This window comes from Pipistrellus kuhlii, unplaced genomic scaffold (genome assembly GCF_014108245.1).
Source record: "Pipistrellus kuhlii isolate mPipKuh1 unplaced genomic scaffold, mPipKuh1.p scaffold_m20_p_1, whole genome shotgun sequence".
NCBI classification, from domain to species: Eukaryota; Metazoa; Chordata; class Mammalia; order Chiroptera; family Vespertilionidae; genus Pipistrellus; species Pipistrellus kuhlii.
In genome coordinates, this window is record NW_023425404.1 from 50,731,196 (window position 1) to 50,746,272 (window position 15,077).

The 15,077-nt window shown below is 40.9% G+C and overlaps 1 protein-coding gene across 5 annotated transcripts in view; it reads left to right on the forward strand.

Annotated features, from left to right (window-relative positions):
* Window positions 1–15,077, forward strand: part of TP53BP1 (tumor protein p53 binding protein 1) — a 97,994-nt gene that overhangs the window by 15,584 nt on the left and 67,333 nt on the right. For 3 of the 5 annotated variants that reach the window (XM_045583255.1, XM_045583253.1, XM_045583239.1), the window contains exons 2-10: window positions 1,328–1,516; window positions 2,095–2,279; window positions 2,484–2,574; window positions 2,823–2,907; window positions 9,582–9,709; window positions 10,266–10,424; window positions 10,795–10,924; window positions 12,917–13,083; window positions 14,634–14,763. In XM_045583255.1, coding sequence (XP_045439211.1) covers window positions 1,510–1,516; window positions 2,095–2,279; window positions 2,484–2,574; window positions 2,823–2,907; window positions 9,582–9,709; window positions 10,266–10,424; window positions 10,795–10,924; window positions 12,917–13,083; window positions 14,634–14,763 — 1,082 coding nt within the window. In that variant the 5' untranslated portion in view covers window positions 1,328–1,509. Of the gene's footprint in view, window positions 1–1,327; window positions 1,517–2,094; window positions 2,280–2,483; window positions 2,575–2,822; window positions 2,908–9,581; window positions 9,710–10,265; window positions 10,425–10,794; window positions 10,925–12,916; window positions 13,084–13,763; window positions 13,816–14,633; window positions 14,764–15,077 lie in introns of those variants that run through there. The other 2 variants (XM_036443967.2, XM_036444001.2) reach the window with 2 other exon arrangements.

Consider the following 15,077-nt stretch of genomic DNA (forward strand, 5'->3'; position numbering starts at 1 on the left):
TGAAGAAGTGGCATGAATCTGTATGTTCTATTCCGTCTTTGCTCCACTAATACGGTAAAATATTCTGGGGACCCTAATTATATTATAGTTATAAGCAATAATAAATTCTACAATAGAATTTTCAGGAAATTTTTGTTTCAGAGTCTGTCTGAAATAAGTAACACATGCTCCGATGACATCCTTTGATTTTTAGTTTGAAAAAGATGATCACTGTAATTTATAAGAGCAGGGTGAAGATTGGTTGGTAGGCAGCTCCATTTTAGCTTAGCCTATATTGAATGCTGAGTTGGGGTGTAATAGGATGGGAGAATCATGGTTGGGCTGTGTCTAAGTCATTCTGAGCCTGGGGTAGAGAGAGGAAACTATCTCCTAGTGAATGCCTACTATGTATATGCTTGGCACGGTGCTAGGTGCTTTCCTTTCTGACAGCTACTCTTGTGTAGAAATCCATCTCAGATGCAACCACTTAAAAAACAACAACATCAAATCAACAAAAACCATATTCCTCTGGGGCCTACTTCATTAATACAAGTCACAGCTGCTACACCTTCTATAAAATCCCGGCACCATAATTAGGATAATAGACTCAGGTCTTGGAGGTATCTTTGAGGTCATATTGTTAAAGGGGCAGCAGCTGTTTGCCTCACCCCGGAGACTGAGAATCACTGCGTTCGATTCTCTCAGAGACGGGAGGATTGTCTGGGGCTACAGACTCATAGGCTACAATCCCATACATGATGGGGTAATGATCAGCAAATATGAAGCATGAACTAAGTTCCAGACAGGAAATGGCAATAGAAAAAATATGGTTTCCTGGGGTCCTTAGACAATGTAAATGGGGGAGGTGGAGGGAGAGAAGGGAGAAGACGAGCTGGCAGAGATGCAATGTGAGGGTCTTGAATCCAGGTAGAGGACCACAAAAGTGATCCTGATTGACACAGGTAGACCCCAAAGAGTCTTCTCTCTCCAGTTCCATCAGCTCAGGAATCCCAGCCGTCCTGGATCCTTTTCTTTGCCCTTTCATTAGACAGCCGGGGAAACCCTCTTCTTTCCACTGAAGAGAGTCAGAGAAGGGGTTTTAAGTGCACGAAGGACAAAAGCATTTTTTTTATTTTTATTTTCTGAGTAGTGGTATAAACAATTGTCCTGGAGGCTAGGGAATATATTTCACGCCCTCTGAAGGTCCCTTCGGTTCAAGGATACTGTCATTCTAAGGTTCTACAAGGGGGAGGGCCTGCAAGGTCCATGCTGCCATGGAAACACGCCGCCGGGTTCCTTTTTCTTGCGCGGGGCGGGGCGCTATGCCTCATTCACCAATCATCCGCAGGATTTTTTGAGTGGCAGGAAGCCACAGCGAATGGGCAAGCCGGTACCGAGTGACGCGCGGGAAAAGGCGGAGTTCGAGGCCGGTGGCGGCGGTGGCGACAGCGACAATCTGGGGATAGAGCTGGAGGGACCCGGGGAGCGTGCAGAGATCTCTCACTGGAGCGCGAGGGACCTCCCGCCGAGATGCCCGGTACTGTCTGGGGGAGAGCGGGGGTGCAGTCAGCTCGGAAGTCTCGGCTTTGGGGTCTGGAGGAATGGCTGACCGGAGGGGGCGGGGTGGCAAGCATGGCGGCGGTGACTGGGAAAGGGTTGGAGGGCCCCGCGGAGGGGGTGGGGAAGCAGGAGCTAGGAAGGCTGAGTGGTCGCGAGCAAGCGTGAAGGGCTGTGGGGGTTCTGGCGAACAGAGATGGCAGAGCAACCTTTTGGGGGTGGTAGAGGCGCCAGAGGGAAGAAGGGAGAGTTGTGGGGGGGTGGAAAAAGGGGCGGGAAGAGACGAGGTTAGGAAGGAGGGGAAAGGGTGTCTACGGGAAGGTGATGGAGAAGGAGAGGGAGAGAGGACAGGCAGGCTGATTGTAAGTCATGAGGAATCGGATCTTGGGAAGTATGATGGGGAAAGTGCTTGCAAGATCATCCTGTTTTAATTGAAAGAGCTCTAGGGTGGTCCCCTTTTCCCCAACTCCTGTACTTCCCGCCCCATTATTTAAGCTCAAACTGCGTGAGGGAGGCTAGTAGGTTGCATAGAACTGATCTTTTGTTACTCCATTCCAGGGGAGCAGATGGACCCTACTGGAAGTCAGCTGGATTCAGATTTCTCTCAGCAAGACACTCCTTGCCTGATCATTGAAGATTCCCAGCCTGAAAGCCAGGTTCTAGAAGATGATTCTGGTTCTCACTTCAGTGTGCTCTCTCGACACCTTCCCAATTTGCAGACACACAAAGAGAACCCTGTGTTGGTGAGTGATACCTTGTTTGAAAATGATTGAGCAGATTCCGCCCCTCCCCCTTCCCATAATCTAGACCAACCAGCAAATAGAAGTACTCAGGTCTTTTGGGTACAATTAGTTGAAAAAAAATGGAATCACTGTATTCACAAAAAATATGTCTCATTTTAAATGATTTCATCTGTAGTGGGGATATTACGCATGTCTGTTTTCTAGGATGTTGTGTCCAACCCTGAACAATCAGCTGGAGAACAAGGAGACGGTAAAAGTGGGCTCAATGAACATCTGAAAGAAGACAAAGCTGCAGGTGAGGTGTTTCAGACTGTCAGTCCCATTTTGCCAGGGTGCACTTGTTTGAGCTGGGCGGATTTAAACGTGGTTGTGGCGGTTGTATGTAAGGAAGTCTAGCACAGTAGCTATCTGGTGCATGGTAGGCATGCAGAAGGTTGGTTTTCTGTAATGTAGCTGATTAGGTTTGCATGGTTGCATTCCTGAATTTGCATTAAAGTTTAGTGGTAAATGCCTTTTGTGCTAATATCCTCTTGTATTTTTCAGACCCTATGGATTCTTCTCATTTGGATACATGTGGTTCCATGAGTCAGGTCATTGAACAGTTGCCTCAGCCAAACAGGACAAGCAGGTATACTAGTGTTTGAAGAAATTTATTTACCTTTATTAATGGATCAGTTCTTTTGTCTGTACCTTTGACTCATCCCAAAGATAAAGGGATTAATCTTATTTTTGTGAATTAGTGAGTGAGATTTGAGGATTGTGTTAGTGCTGTTAGCTGGAATCACTTTAGTGAAGGTAATAACATTTTTACATCTACATTATTTATATTGTGATCTGTCTCGTACCTGTGAAACAAAATAAGTATTCCTTATTCTTAGCACTAGAATACGACTTATTAATTGGGAAAAAAATCAAATAATATATCTAAGTATATTGCCAAAACTGTTAGGCATGCTTTCCACCAACCAAAGCACCTCACCAGTTTTAGACCCAGAATGTTTAATTCAAATTCTATTCAAATAGTATTCACTTTTTACTTTGTCTTTCCATCGCCGACTTATTGAGTTTATTTTCTATTCGAGGTACTAGATTGGATGCTTTTATTATGTTTTGAGAGTTCTTTTTATATTCTAGATACTAGTCCTTTGTAGGATGTACGATATGCAAATTTATTCTTCCACTCTGCAGCTTGTCTTATCACCCTCTTCAGAGGGTGTTCCACAGAGCAGGTTTTTAGTTTTGATGAGATCTGTTAAATATTTTTAACAGAATAATATGAATGCAAAGTTAATTTTAAAAAGAATTTATAATGAAAAGCAGAGAGTTCTTTCTCATCCTTGGCCTCCTTTCACAGAGGCAATCTTATTTATGTGTTTGTGTTTTTACTTTTTGGGAGGTCATCTTCCTTGCCCTTAAAACTATTGTAAAACAAAGTAACACTATTATAGTGCCATTTATTATTTTATCAGATTAAGATAATCAAGTTCCATAAGTGAAGATGAGGATTTCTTCCCAACAATGCTTTCTCAATTTTGTAATAATTATTTTAGTTATTTCATTAATTACTTTTGTACTTTAAAACAATATTCTTAAACCTTTGTTTTATTCTTCCATCAGCTTAGACAGTGGAGAAAAGTTTAAGATTAGTATTATTTTTTATCTATAATTAATCCTCTTCTGATTTTTTAAAAAAATCCTCACCTGAGAATATGTATTTTTTATTGACTTTTTAGAGAGAGGGGAGGGGAAAGACGGACAGAAAGAGAGAAAGAAATAAACATCTACCTGAGAGAGAAACATTGATTGGTTGCATCCCATACGCACCCTGACTAGGGATTGAATCCATAACCAGGTATGTACCCTGATTGGGAATCAAACCTGTACCCATTTTGGTGCATGGGACAACGCTCCAACCAACTGAGTCACCTGGCCAGGGCATTCTGATTTTTTTAAATATTTGCAGTAATATTTTATTTTGAATGATTTCAAATTGAAAATAAAGCCTCTTCTGATTTAACGAATCATTCTATAAATATTTATTGAGTCAAGCACTATATTGAATATTGGGGATATAAAGTGATCAGAAGAGATGAAAATTCTAGACCTTAATGTAGCTTACATTCTTGTATGGGATATAGCAATGCATGATGAATAAGTAAAAGATATAGTATGTTAGATATTCATAGGGCTGAAGAGAAAAATAAACCAAATGGCAATAGGGAATATCACAGGAGTTGCAAGTTTATATAGAGTGACTTGGGGAATGCTTCTCTGTTGTAGCATTTGCTTAAAAGTCATAAGTGGTGCCGGCAGGTGTGGCTCAGTTGTTGAGCGTGGACCTATGAGCTAGGAGATCACAGTTCTATTCCCAGACAGGGCACATGCCCAGGTTTTGGGCTGGATCCCCAGTGCAGGCGAGCAGGAAACAGCTAATGAATGATTCTCTCTCATCATTGATGTTTCTATTTCTCTCTCCCTCTCCCTCTCTGAAAATCAATAAAAAATATATTTTAAAAAAATCTTAAGTGATTAAGTGATCTCTGTTGTTATCTGGGATAAGTGCAAAGGCCCTGAGGTGTGAGCGTGCTTGGCATTTTTGAGAAATGGCAAGGTTAGTGTGGCTGCAGGTGGAGTGATTGAGAGGAGTGAGAGAAGAAGTCAGAGAGGTAAAGAGGGGACCAGAATCTGTAAACATTGGGCACTGTGAGCAGTTTAGCTATTACTCTTAGTGAGGTAGATAGGCATTTAAAAATTTTGAACAGAGGAATGACATAATCTGACTTAGATTTTAACCTGATCACTCTGATTGCTGGATCAAGAATAGTCTGAAGGTATATAGTTTTTATCTGTTGACTAGTAGCCGTTTGCCAGTAGCTAGCTGCCGCCCTCCAATAGCTCTCCACCCGCTGTCCCCCCTCATAGCTTGCTGCCCTGCCCCTCCTATAGCTCTCCACTGCTCACTTGTAGCTTGCTGCCCCACCCTCCTGCTGATCCGTGATCCGGTCTTTCTGTGGTCAGTGATTACGCTTCACGGCATTACAACCATTTGCATATTACATCTTTATTATATAGGATTGTACCTCGGAAAAGCTGGAAAAATGAAAATAATTAAAAATAAAAGAAGCTATTTAAATAAAATTAATAAAAGGAATAGACTGAAGGGGGAGCAGAGGCAGGAAGACCAACTAGGAGACAATGTAAATAATTTAGACATAATATGACAGTGGCTAGAGCAGAGAAGAAGTGGATGGCTCTAGGTATTTGCTAATAGGATTCAAAGACAGATTGAACATGAGAGTAAAGAAGGAAGTAACAATGTTTTTGGTTTGAGAATTAGAAGAATGGAGTTACTGTTCATTGAGATGTGCTACAGGAAGAAGTCAGTTAGAGACAAGTTAACGTTGAGCTGCCTTTTCAATTGCCAGTTGGAAGTAGTCAGCGATGTACAAGTGTGGAGCTCAGGGGGAAGGTCTGTGCTGGAGATTTAAATTGCAGAGTCATAGCATGTGGGTTATATTGAAAGCTCAAGTCTGGGTAAGAGTACTGAGGAGGAGAGGGTAGGTGCATAGAGGCCCAAGGACTCACTGAGCCTACCAGCATTTAGGTCGGGGACAGGAAAAAAACACTAAAGGAGACAAATGAAGATCCAAGATGTGTGGTTTGTGCTATCTTTCATGGCTCTTCTGCTTTTTGTTATTTGCTCTTGGACTTTCTTTTCCTGTATTTCCCAAGGTCATGCATCTGTCTGGTCCTCCCAGTTATGCAAGTAATGTTCTATACTTGCCTCTTGAACAACATGGGTTTTAAATGTATATGTATGTCCACTTATGTGCATATTTTTTTCATAAATGCACAGTCATTGGGTTTTACATGCATGGATTCAACCAATTGCAGATGGGAAACAGTATTTAAAATTTTTTCTTAAAATTGATTTCAGAGATAGAAACACCAATGATGAGAGCGAATTACTGATTGGCAGTCTCGTATCTGCCCCCTACTGGAGATCAGGCTTGCAACCCAACCGTGACCTCCAGGCTCATAGGTCAACGCTCAACCACTAAGATACTATGGCTGGGTGCAAAACAGTATTTTTGATCCATAGTTGGGGATCCATAGATATGAAGGGCCAACTGTATGCATTGTTCTATACTATCTATATATATAAAATCCTAAGCAACTGGACAACCCTATGGTAGTTGGTAGCTATGACATGCACTGACCACCAGGGGGCAAATGCTCAACGCAGGAGCTGTCCCCTGGTGGTCAGTGTGCTCCAGCTGCAGTACTCCCCCTGCGTGCCCCTCCTCCCCCATGAGTTAGTGGTTAAGGCCGGGCTGCAGCAGCGTGGAGGTCCACTGATCCCCACAGGCCAGGCCTGGGGACCCCACTGGTGCATGAATCTGTGCACCAGACCTCTAGTTTCAAATAAGGGACTTGATCATTCTTGGGTTTAGTTATCCATAGGGGTCCTGGAACTAGTTCACCCAGATACTAATGGATCACTAAAGTTTTGGGAGAGTCAAAAGTTACACGTGTATTTTCAACTGCATGGGGGGCAGCGCCTATACCCATTGTGTTGTTCAAGGGTCAACTGTATTTTATTTTTGTGAAAATATTCCTTTTCTTTTTCTTGGATCTCCAAATTTACAAATTTAGATTTTCACCTCTTATGCTTATGCTCAATAGTTGTATGAAATATTAAACGTTTACAAGGAAGCAAAAAACATCTGTAATTCTGCCACCCAGAGGCTAATTGCTATAAACATTTTGGTTTATTTTCCCACTTCATTTGTGGACTTGATTTGCATAGTTGACGTGTGGTCAGTATGTTTGCTGACCCTTTTTGCTTAACAACATGAACATTTTTCCTATGACAATTAAAACTTTTAATAGCATTTCCCCCAAGATTTTTATTTTAAAAATTTAAACCTCCAGAAAAGATTAAAGGATAGTACACATTTGTTCTCTGTGTGTATATATGCATGTGCTAGATCATGTGAAACTAAGTTGCAGATATAATTCCCCTTAAATATTTTAGCATTTATCATCTAAGAAAAATATATTATTCCATATGATCATAATACCATTACCACACCAAAGAAAGTATTAATCTATAATAATAAAAGTGTAATATGCAAATTGACCAAACGACCGAACAGCAGAACAACTGTCTGGATGACCTTCTGGACAACCATGCTATGACACGCACTGGTGCCAGGCCAGCCAAGGCAGGTGCAGTGCAATTGTGGGGGGGTGTCCAGCCATCACCCCACGATCACCCCGTAGAGGGAGGCCCAGGCTACCCGGCTGGTGGCCCCAGCAGGTGGACGGGGCTTCTCTCAGCAGGGCAGCAATCTATCGTGGAGCTCTGGCCAGATGGGCAGGGGCTCCCTCTCTAGGGCAACTGATTTGGGGGCCTGTGGTCACTTGTCCCACAGAGAAAGGCCCAGGCAACTGGCCAGTGACGCTGTGGCGGATGTGCAGGGCCAGCCAGCAATTGCACCCCATGCCTGTCACCTGCAGAGGGAGGCAACTTCTGGTGGCGGAGGAGCGCGGGGGCGGGGCCCGCTGCCGGCCAGCAGCGGAGGAAGATGGGGGAGGGTTGGGGAGTGGGAGAAAGGAAGGAGAGCCCTGATTGGCCCTGATCATCAGCCTGGCTAGGCACCCTACCTAGGGGTCCTAGATTACCTCCCTCCTCTCCCTTCCTAGCCTCTAGTTCTTTAATATCTGACAATATAGTTAATATAGTTCATACTAAAAATTTTCCAATTTTCTATCTATTAAAATCTACCTTTAAAAAAGGTAAAGTTCATATATTAAATATATATATACACACACACACACACACACATATATACATATATATGTATACACACACACACACACACAATTTTTTAAGAGTAACCAGTCTTTAAAAAAAAAATATATATATATATATTTTTTTAAATATATTTTATTGATTTTGTACAGAGAGGAAGGGAGAGAGATAGAGAGCTAGAAACAACGATGAGAGAGAGAGTCATCGACCAGCTGCCTCTTGCACACCCCCTTACTGGGGATGTGCCCACAACCAAGGTACATGCCCCTGACCGGAATCGAACCCGGGACCCCTCAGTCCCCAAGCCGACGCTCTATCCATTGAGCCAAACCGGACTCGGCTTAAAATATATTTTTATTGGCTTTTATTTTTATTGCAAGCCCATGCTCTGTCCACTGAGCAAAACCAGCTAGGGTGAGACTATTTTTTTTGTAATACTTGTTGCAGATTTTTGCCTAGTTGTTATTTGTCTTTTACTTTTGTTTATTATGTTTTTTGACCTGTGATGTAATCTTTAAAAAAAATAAATAGCTCTGCCCAGCTGGTTTGGCTCAGTGATAGAGTGTCAGCCTGTGGACTAAAGGGTCCTGGGTTCAATTCCAGTTAAGGGCACAAGCCCAGGTTGCCAGCTTAATCCTCAGTAGGGGTTGTGCAGGAGGCAGCCAATCAATGATTCCCTCTCATCATTGATGTTTCTGCCACTCTCCCTCTCCCTTCCTCTCTGAAATCAATAAAAATACATTTTTAAAAATGTATAGGCCTCACCTTGGCTGGTGTGGCTCAGTTGGTTGGAGCATCGTCTTATGAGCCAAAGGTTGTGGGTTTGATTCTTGGTCAGGGTACATACCAGGGTACATATGGAGGGGGGGGGGGAATAGGGATGCCAATGAGAGGCAACCGTTTGATGTTTGTCTCTCATATTCTTCTCTCTCTAAAATCTCTCTCTTTCTCCCTTTTCCTTCCTCTCTCTCTAAAAAGAATAAAAACATTCTTAGGTGAAGGTTAAAAAAATAGGCATCTTACCTTATAAAATACATTTTATTCAGATATTCTGGTTCTATATATGTATTCTAAGATTTTTTACTATAGTATTTTTGTGAATTGTTTGCTTTAATAGATGTATTTTTGAACCCCTTCCCTGCACATCTAATCCATATCTATTATCACTTGTCAGTAATTCTCTTGAGTGCAAGATTTTTCTGTCACTGCTCATATCTTTCCAGAGAAAGATAAAATTCAAGTATGTTTGTTTCTTTCTTCTGTTTAATGATTGTGCTACTTAATTTTGTATACTGTTTTTGAGTTGTTAACCTGTTCAGTGCTTGTCTGTAGAAAGAAGCAATAATGGGGTGAGGCTTTTTACTTTTTCAAATTTGCTTAAAAGGTGGTTGGTGTGTGGGGAATCACAATGAAATTCCAGAGTGCTTTGAGCGAAATGTCCCAACCTGTCTGGGAACACGTGATTGTCTCTTTCTGCTGTGTAGTTCTTTGGGACGGTCAGTGGAACCTGCTCCTCCTGTGGGGGAAGAGAAGGAAGAAGTGGAAGACAAGGAGAAGGGGGAAAAGGAAGAAGATTCTCTGGATGTTGCCACACATTCCCTTGATGCTGAAGGTAGCTTTACGCCTTTTTCAGAATAGTAGATTGTTCTAAGTCCTTTTATTGTGAGCATACAGACACTATTTTTTTTTTCTTTTTATCAGGTTATAGATTTGTCATCATAAATTGAGAAATTGCTTAGTAGTCTTAAGATATTTCACCTACTTTGGTGTTTAGGAATTTCCAGGTCATTGGATAGCCCCTTTGTGCATACTGACTCTTCTTCCTTTTGTAATCAAATATTTTTGGGATGTATGCTTTATGGGGCTGGAAGTACATTGAATTATTGAGTATGGGTATGGTTTATGTATATTTTCAAGAAATAGAAGTAGTCTACTTATAATAGGTGCTTGCAAGGTTTTATAGCATGCAACTTTTTTGTTTTGTTTCATTACACATTTTCCCCCTTCACTTTTACTGCTTCTATTTTGATTTTATTTTGAAAAAACTTGGGGAGGGCAGGGCTTTGATTTGAAGGATGTAACATGACCTTCTTTTGCTAAGTGATAGCACCTGGCCTGGTGCATAATATTGTAGGATGATACCTAATTTCTTTGGGCCTTGTTCCTAGATCCTGCCTCATCACAGTTGGGCTTTGGGGTTCTGGAACTCTCCCAGAGCCAGGATGTTGAGGAAAATACTGTGCCATATGAAGTAGACAGAGAGCCTCTGCAGTCAGTAACCACCAACTCTGGTTATACGAGGCTGCCTGATGTGGATGCTGATCTGGGTATGAAACTGTTTTCTGGCATTTGGAATTGTTTATAAGCATTTTCATCCCATGCTAGAGCTCTTCTTTCCTTGATAACATTTCATAGCTATCTAAGTTAATATAATCTATGTTAACATAGTAAGGTTGCAGAGTTGTCTGGCAAGTACTTATCAGTCGATGGCTTGCAGATTAGTGGTTTTTTTTTTGTGTGAGTTATTGGTTGTTTTTCTTTTTGGAAAATGTATATATTTTCCACTTGGACTTCTGTCTATTAAAATCTTTACCTTTAAAAAAGCATTAGAGACTGCTTCTAGTACTTTGAAAAATTAAATATCTCCTTTCTTCTTCTTTTTTTAAATATCTCCTTTCTTTCTTCTAACACTTCAAGCAATTAAGCATGAAGAGCAGACCAATGAAGATACCTCCATGGCAGAACAGCCCAGCAAGGATGTCCCTGTGGTAGCACAACCCAGTAAGGACATACATGTGATACAAGAGCAAAATCCATCAACTGCAAGGTAACCCATGTTTTTTCTAGAAAGTATTTTTGGGTTTTTGCTGTAGTGTTATACTCATTTCACTTGGCCAGGATTTTCAGAAATTTTTGATTTTCATCTCTCTCTTTTCTCCCCCTAGCATTTTTTTGGTCCAGTAAAAATGTTGATTATTCATGAATTCTCTTTGTATCCTTATCTTTAGGCATATTACAAAGCCATTTTATTGCTGCTGTAACTATAAGCATTACTCCTTAATCTTGGGTTGCTTCTCCTCTCTGATCTTTGCCTACTGCCTCTGTGGGAGATATTCTACCTCTCTGGTGTTAGGAGGAGTCACTGAATATTATCTTTGAAAGTCTTATGTTTCTGAACTTGAAGGGCACCCAGATTGTTTGGGTTGTTGGATATCCTGCATTTGGTAATTTATGATAAAGATTTAGGGAGATATCCTTTCCCAAGTTCATTACGCTCTTAATTTGGTAGGAATTGGGCAGCCTTTCTCTCTTCTGCCCATTGTGATTGTTGTTTTCGAAACAGTGTGGCATCTAGTCAACAGCTCAAGTTTGGATATGGCAGAGGAAAAATGGGATGCTTCCAGTTTGGGGCGGGGATAACTAAACATTCAATATTGTTAACTTCCTTCTGTAGAAATAGTGGGGAGGGGACGGATGTGGGGTGGAGGGGGTTGATGGGGGAAAAAGGAGACATCTATCTGTAATACTTTCAACAATGAAGATTAAAAAAAAAAAAGAAAGAAAAGAAATAGTGGGGCCGAAACCAGTTTGGCCCAGTGGATAGAGCGTTGGCCTGCGGACTGAAGGGTCCCGGGTTCAATTCCGGTCAAGGGTGTGTGCCTTGGTTGTGGGCACATCCTTTGTGGGGGGTGTGCAGGAGGCAGCTGATCAATGTTTCTCTCTCATCGATGTTTCTAGCTCTCTATCCCTCTCCCTTTCTGTAAAAAAATCAATAAAACATATTTTAAAAAAAAAGAAATAGTGGGGAATGGGGTTCTGGGATCCTGAATAAAATCGAATATAAAGAGAAGTTGACTTTATAATGCAAAGCACTCAGCTTATAACTGGGCCTGAGTTTTCAGGTCTTCCTTCTTTCCTTCCTTCCTCTCTTTCCTCTCTTCCCTCCCTCCCTACCTTCCTCTCTTTTTTTCTCTCTCTTTTTTTCTTAATATGTTTTTGTTGATTTTAGAGACAGGAAGGGAGAGAGAGAGAGGATAGAAACATCAGTGATGAGAGAGAATCATTGATTGGCTGCCTTCTGCAGCCCTCTTCTGGGGACCCCTTTTCTGCAACCTGCAACCTGGGCATGTGCCCTGAATGGAAATGGGACTGTGACCTTCTGGTTCATGAGTTGATGCTCACACTGAGCCACACTGGCCAGGTTAGGCTTTTCTTTAGGAAGTTGCACTCTAGCTAGTTTTGCTATTCTGTTTACTCTGGGAAATTGTAGAGTAGGTAAATCTCATAAGAATCTGGAAAGGAATAAGTAGTGAATGTCTTACAAGTGTAAATAGTACTAGTGTGCAGTCTTGGTTTGGGGCTTAGATTTAGTAGATCAAATGGAAAAGGCCAACAAAAGGTAATGTGTGTGGCAATAAGTTCAGAGAATAATTCACACCCAGGCCCTTTCCTTGGAAGGTCATTTGGTAGAACTGACATTGCTGTAGCCTGGATTAAAAATCTCCATGCATGTGTAGATAATAGCATATGTAACAAAAATTCCTAAATGACTCATCAGTAATCTCATGTAGTGCAGCAGTGAGCAGTGTTGAAAAGAGGTATTGCTGTGTGAGAGACTTAAACAGGCTTTGAAATGAGCTAAGACGTTTGTATCATCAAATAGTATCTTAATTTTCACTAGGTAGTTATATATACTAGAGCTATTGAAAATTTTGAAATTATTAAAGGAAAACAGACAAAATACAGGAAAAGTTTATTAGCTCAAAGATGAAACATTTGAACATAGCAACTTTTTCTCCTGGTGATGTGAATCTCCTAGGTCTGAGGACACGCCTCCTAGTCCCAAAGTATCGCTTATTGCTATGGAAACAAAAGAACAAACATCTGCTCAAGAAATTCTGGAAGGTGGACTGCAGATTCCGAAGTCACCAGAGCCTGAGGTTTTGTCAACTCAGGAAGACTTGTTTGACCAGAACAATAAAACAGGTACAAAGAATAATTAGTTGCTGTATAGTCCCTCTTCTCCAAAGAGAAAAACTTTTTATTTCACTTTTGTGGCTACTGTTTAAGTTAGAAGGCACTTTATAGGTATGCAGACTTGTTTGTGATATGGAAGGAAAATATGCCTCTAGCTGATTAATGAGAAAGTCTTTTTGAGAATGATTGGTATTTATATACGTTTTTTCATATTCACCTGGCTAACAGTGTACTTATCTGTTTGTTAGTTCACAAATAGGAAGTGATGGTCTAGGAGAAAGAATATAAAACTTAGAAGACCAGAGTAGTATTTATTTCACATTTTGTTAACCCCCACCAGCCCTTTATTCTGTTACCTCACAGAGCCAGAAAGCTTCAGTAATAAGTAGCAAAGTATACATCAAGTCATCATGCTGTCGATAGGTTATGTGGTTTTGAATGAAACAACATATAACAAAACCCGTTTTACTGTAGGCTAACTAATATAAAGAAGAGGTAAGTTCATAGGACATTTCATCAACATTAAAACAAAATGATGTTGAATGAGATGACATTGGAGGACCTGCTGCAATGTGCTGGTTGTAATGAGGGAAGGAGAGAGGGTTGTATTCCTTTACTATGCTGTGAATATGTGCAAAACATACAGAGTCACTAAGGATCTTATTGCTCTTTCCCCTGATGCTTTCCGATCTATCCAATTTATTGTTCCTAGCAGTCCCACAGAGCAAGAAAGAAAAAAAGGTGAGCTCTCTTGATCTGTCGGTTGATCTCAGATTAGAAGAGGAGCAGCAATTCTGCCTTGCAAAATATACTGTTTCTTTATATGTTAGAACACTGACCTAAAACTATAGGTTGTATTTAAGACATTCCTTATACTTGGGATTAGTAAAGCTGATACTCCATCTGTTGCTAAGAAGGGACCAACAGGAGACTCTTCATACTGTAAATCAGTACTGGCTATTTATATATCCTTTTACTAACATGTTAGTATTTTCTGTCTCCCTTTGAGGAGGCTCAGGTTCTAATCATGAAAATTGCTGCATTCATATTATCAGGTGTCATATGCATTATTTTGACTTCTCCTAACTCCATATTATGGCATGAGCTTACTTCACCTTAGGTATACCTTGAAATAAAAGTCTCACTTGCTGTTTTATTATATAATTAAACCTTCACAAAAAAGAAGAGCAATCAAGATATCAGGATTCTGGCCTTTTTCAAGCTTTAATCATGACATGAAGGACTAAGGAATTCTTTTTGTCAAATTTTTATTAAAAAATTATATAATTTAGGGGGGGCCAATGGTATATGTACAAAGATAATAATTGAATAAAAAAATAAAAAAATACTTATAATTTAGTAGGGAGGGAGGCTTTTAGTGATCACTCAATATTTGTGTTAGCATGGCATTTCATTGTACTGTAATTAGAAAACTGTCTACCCTTTTGGAACATGTACATTACTCTCTTTGCAGTACAGAGTGCTTTTTGTTTGCTTGTTTTTTATAACTCAGTAATGCCAATCTGAGAATAAATGTAACTAGATTTTTTTCCTCCCAGTAGTTTCTGATGGCTGCTCTACTCCTCCAAGGGAAGAAGGTGGGTGCTCTCCGGCCTCCACACCGGCCACCACGCTGCAGCTCCTGCAGCTCTCCGGCCAGAGGTCCCTGGTGCAGGAGAGCCTTTCCTCGTAAGTAAGCCCGAAGCCGCTCTGCCAGGGAAGCGTGCCTCCGGGGCTGAGGCCGGGTTCAGAGAGCTAAGCTTGTCCACAAGTTCTTTCTGAAACCAAAAGGTAAAATCTTGGCTTTGGAATTTTGGGGGTAAGAACTTAGCAGGACCATTGGAGGCACGTAGCTCTGCTTTCCCATTTGGACATTTTATAATAGAAACCCAAAGGTTTCATTAGGGCAGAAACTGCCCATTTACTAAGAGACTGTTATACACCCAAAACAAGCATTCTGCTCTTTTATTTGACTAAAAATTCTTCCCATTTAATAGTGGTGG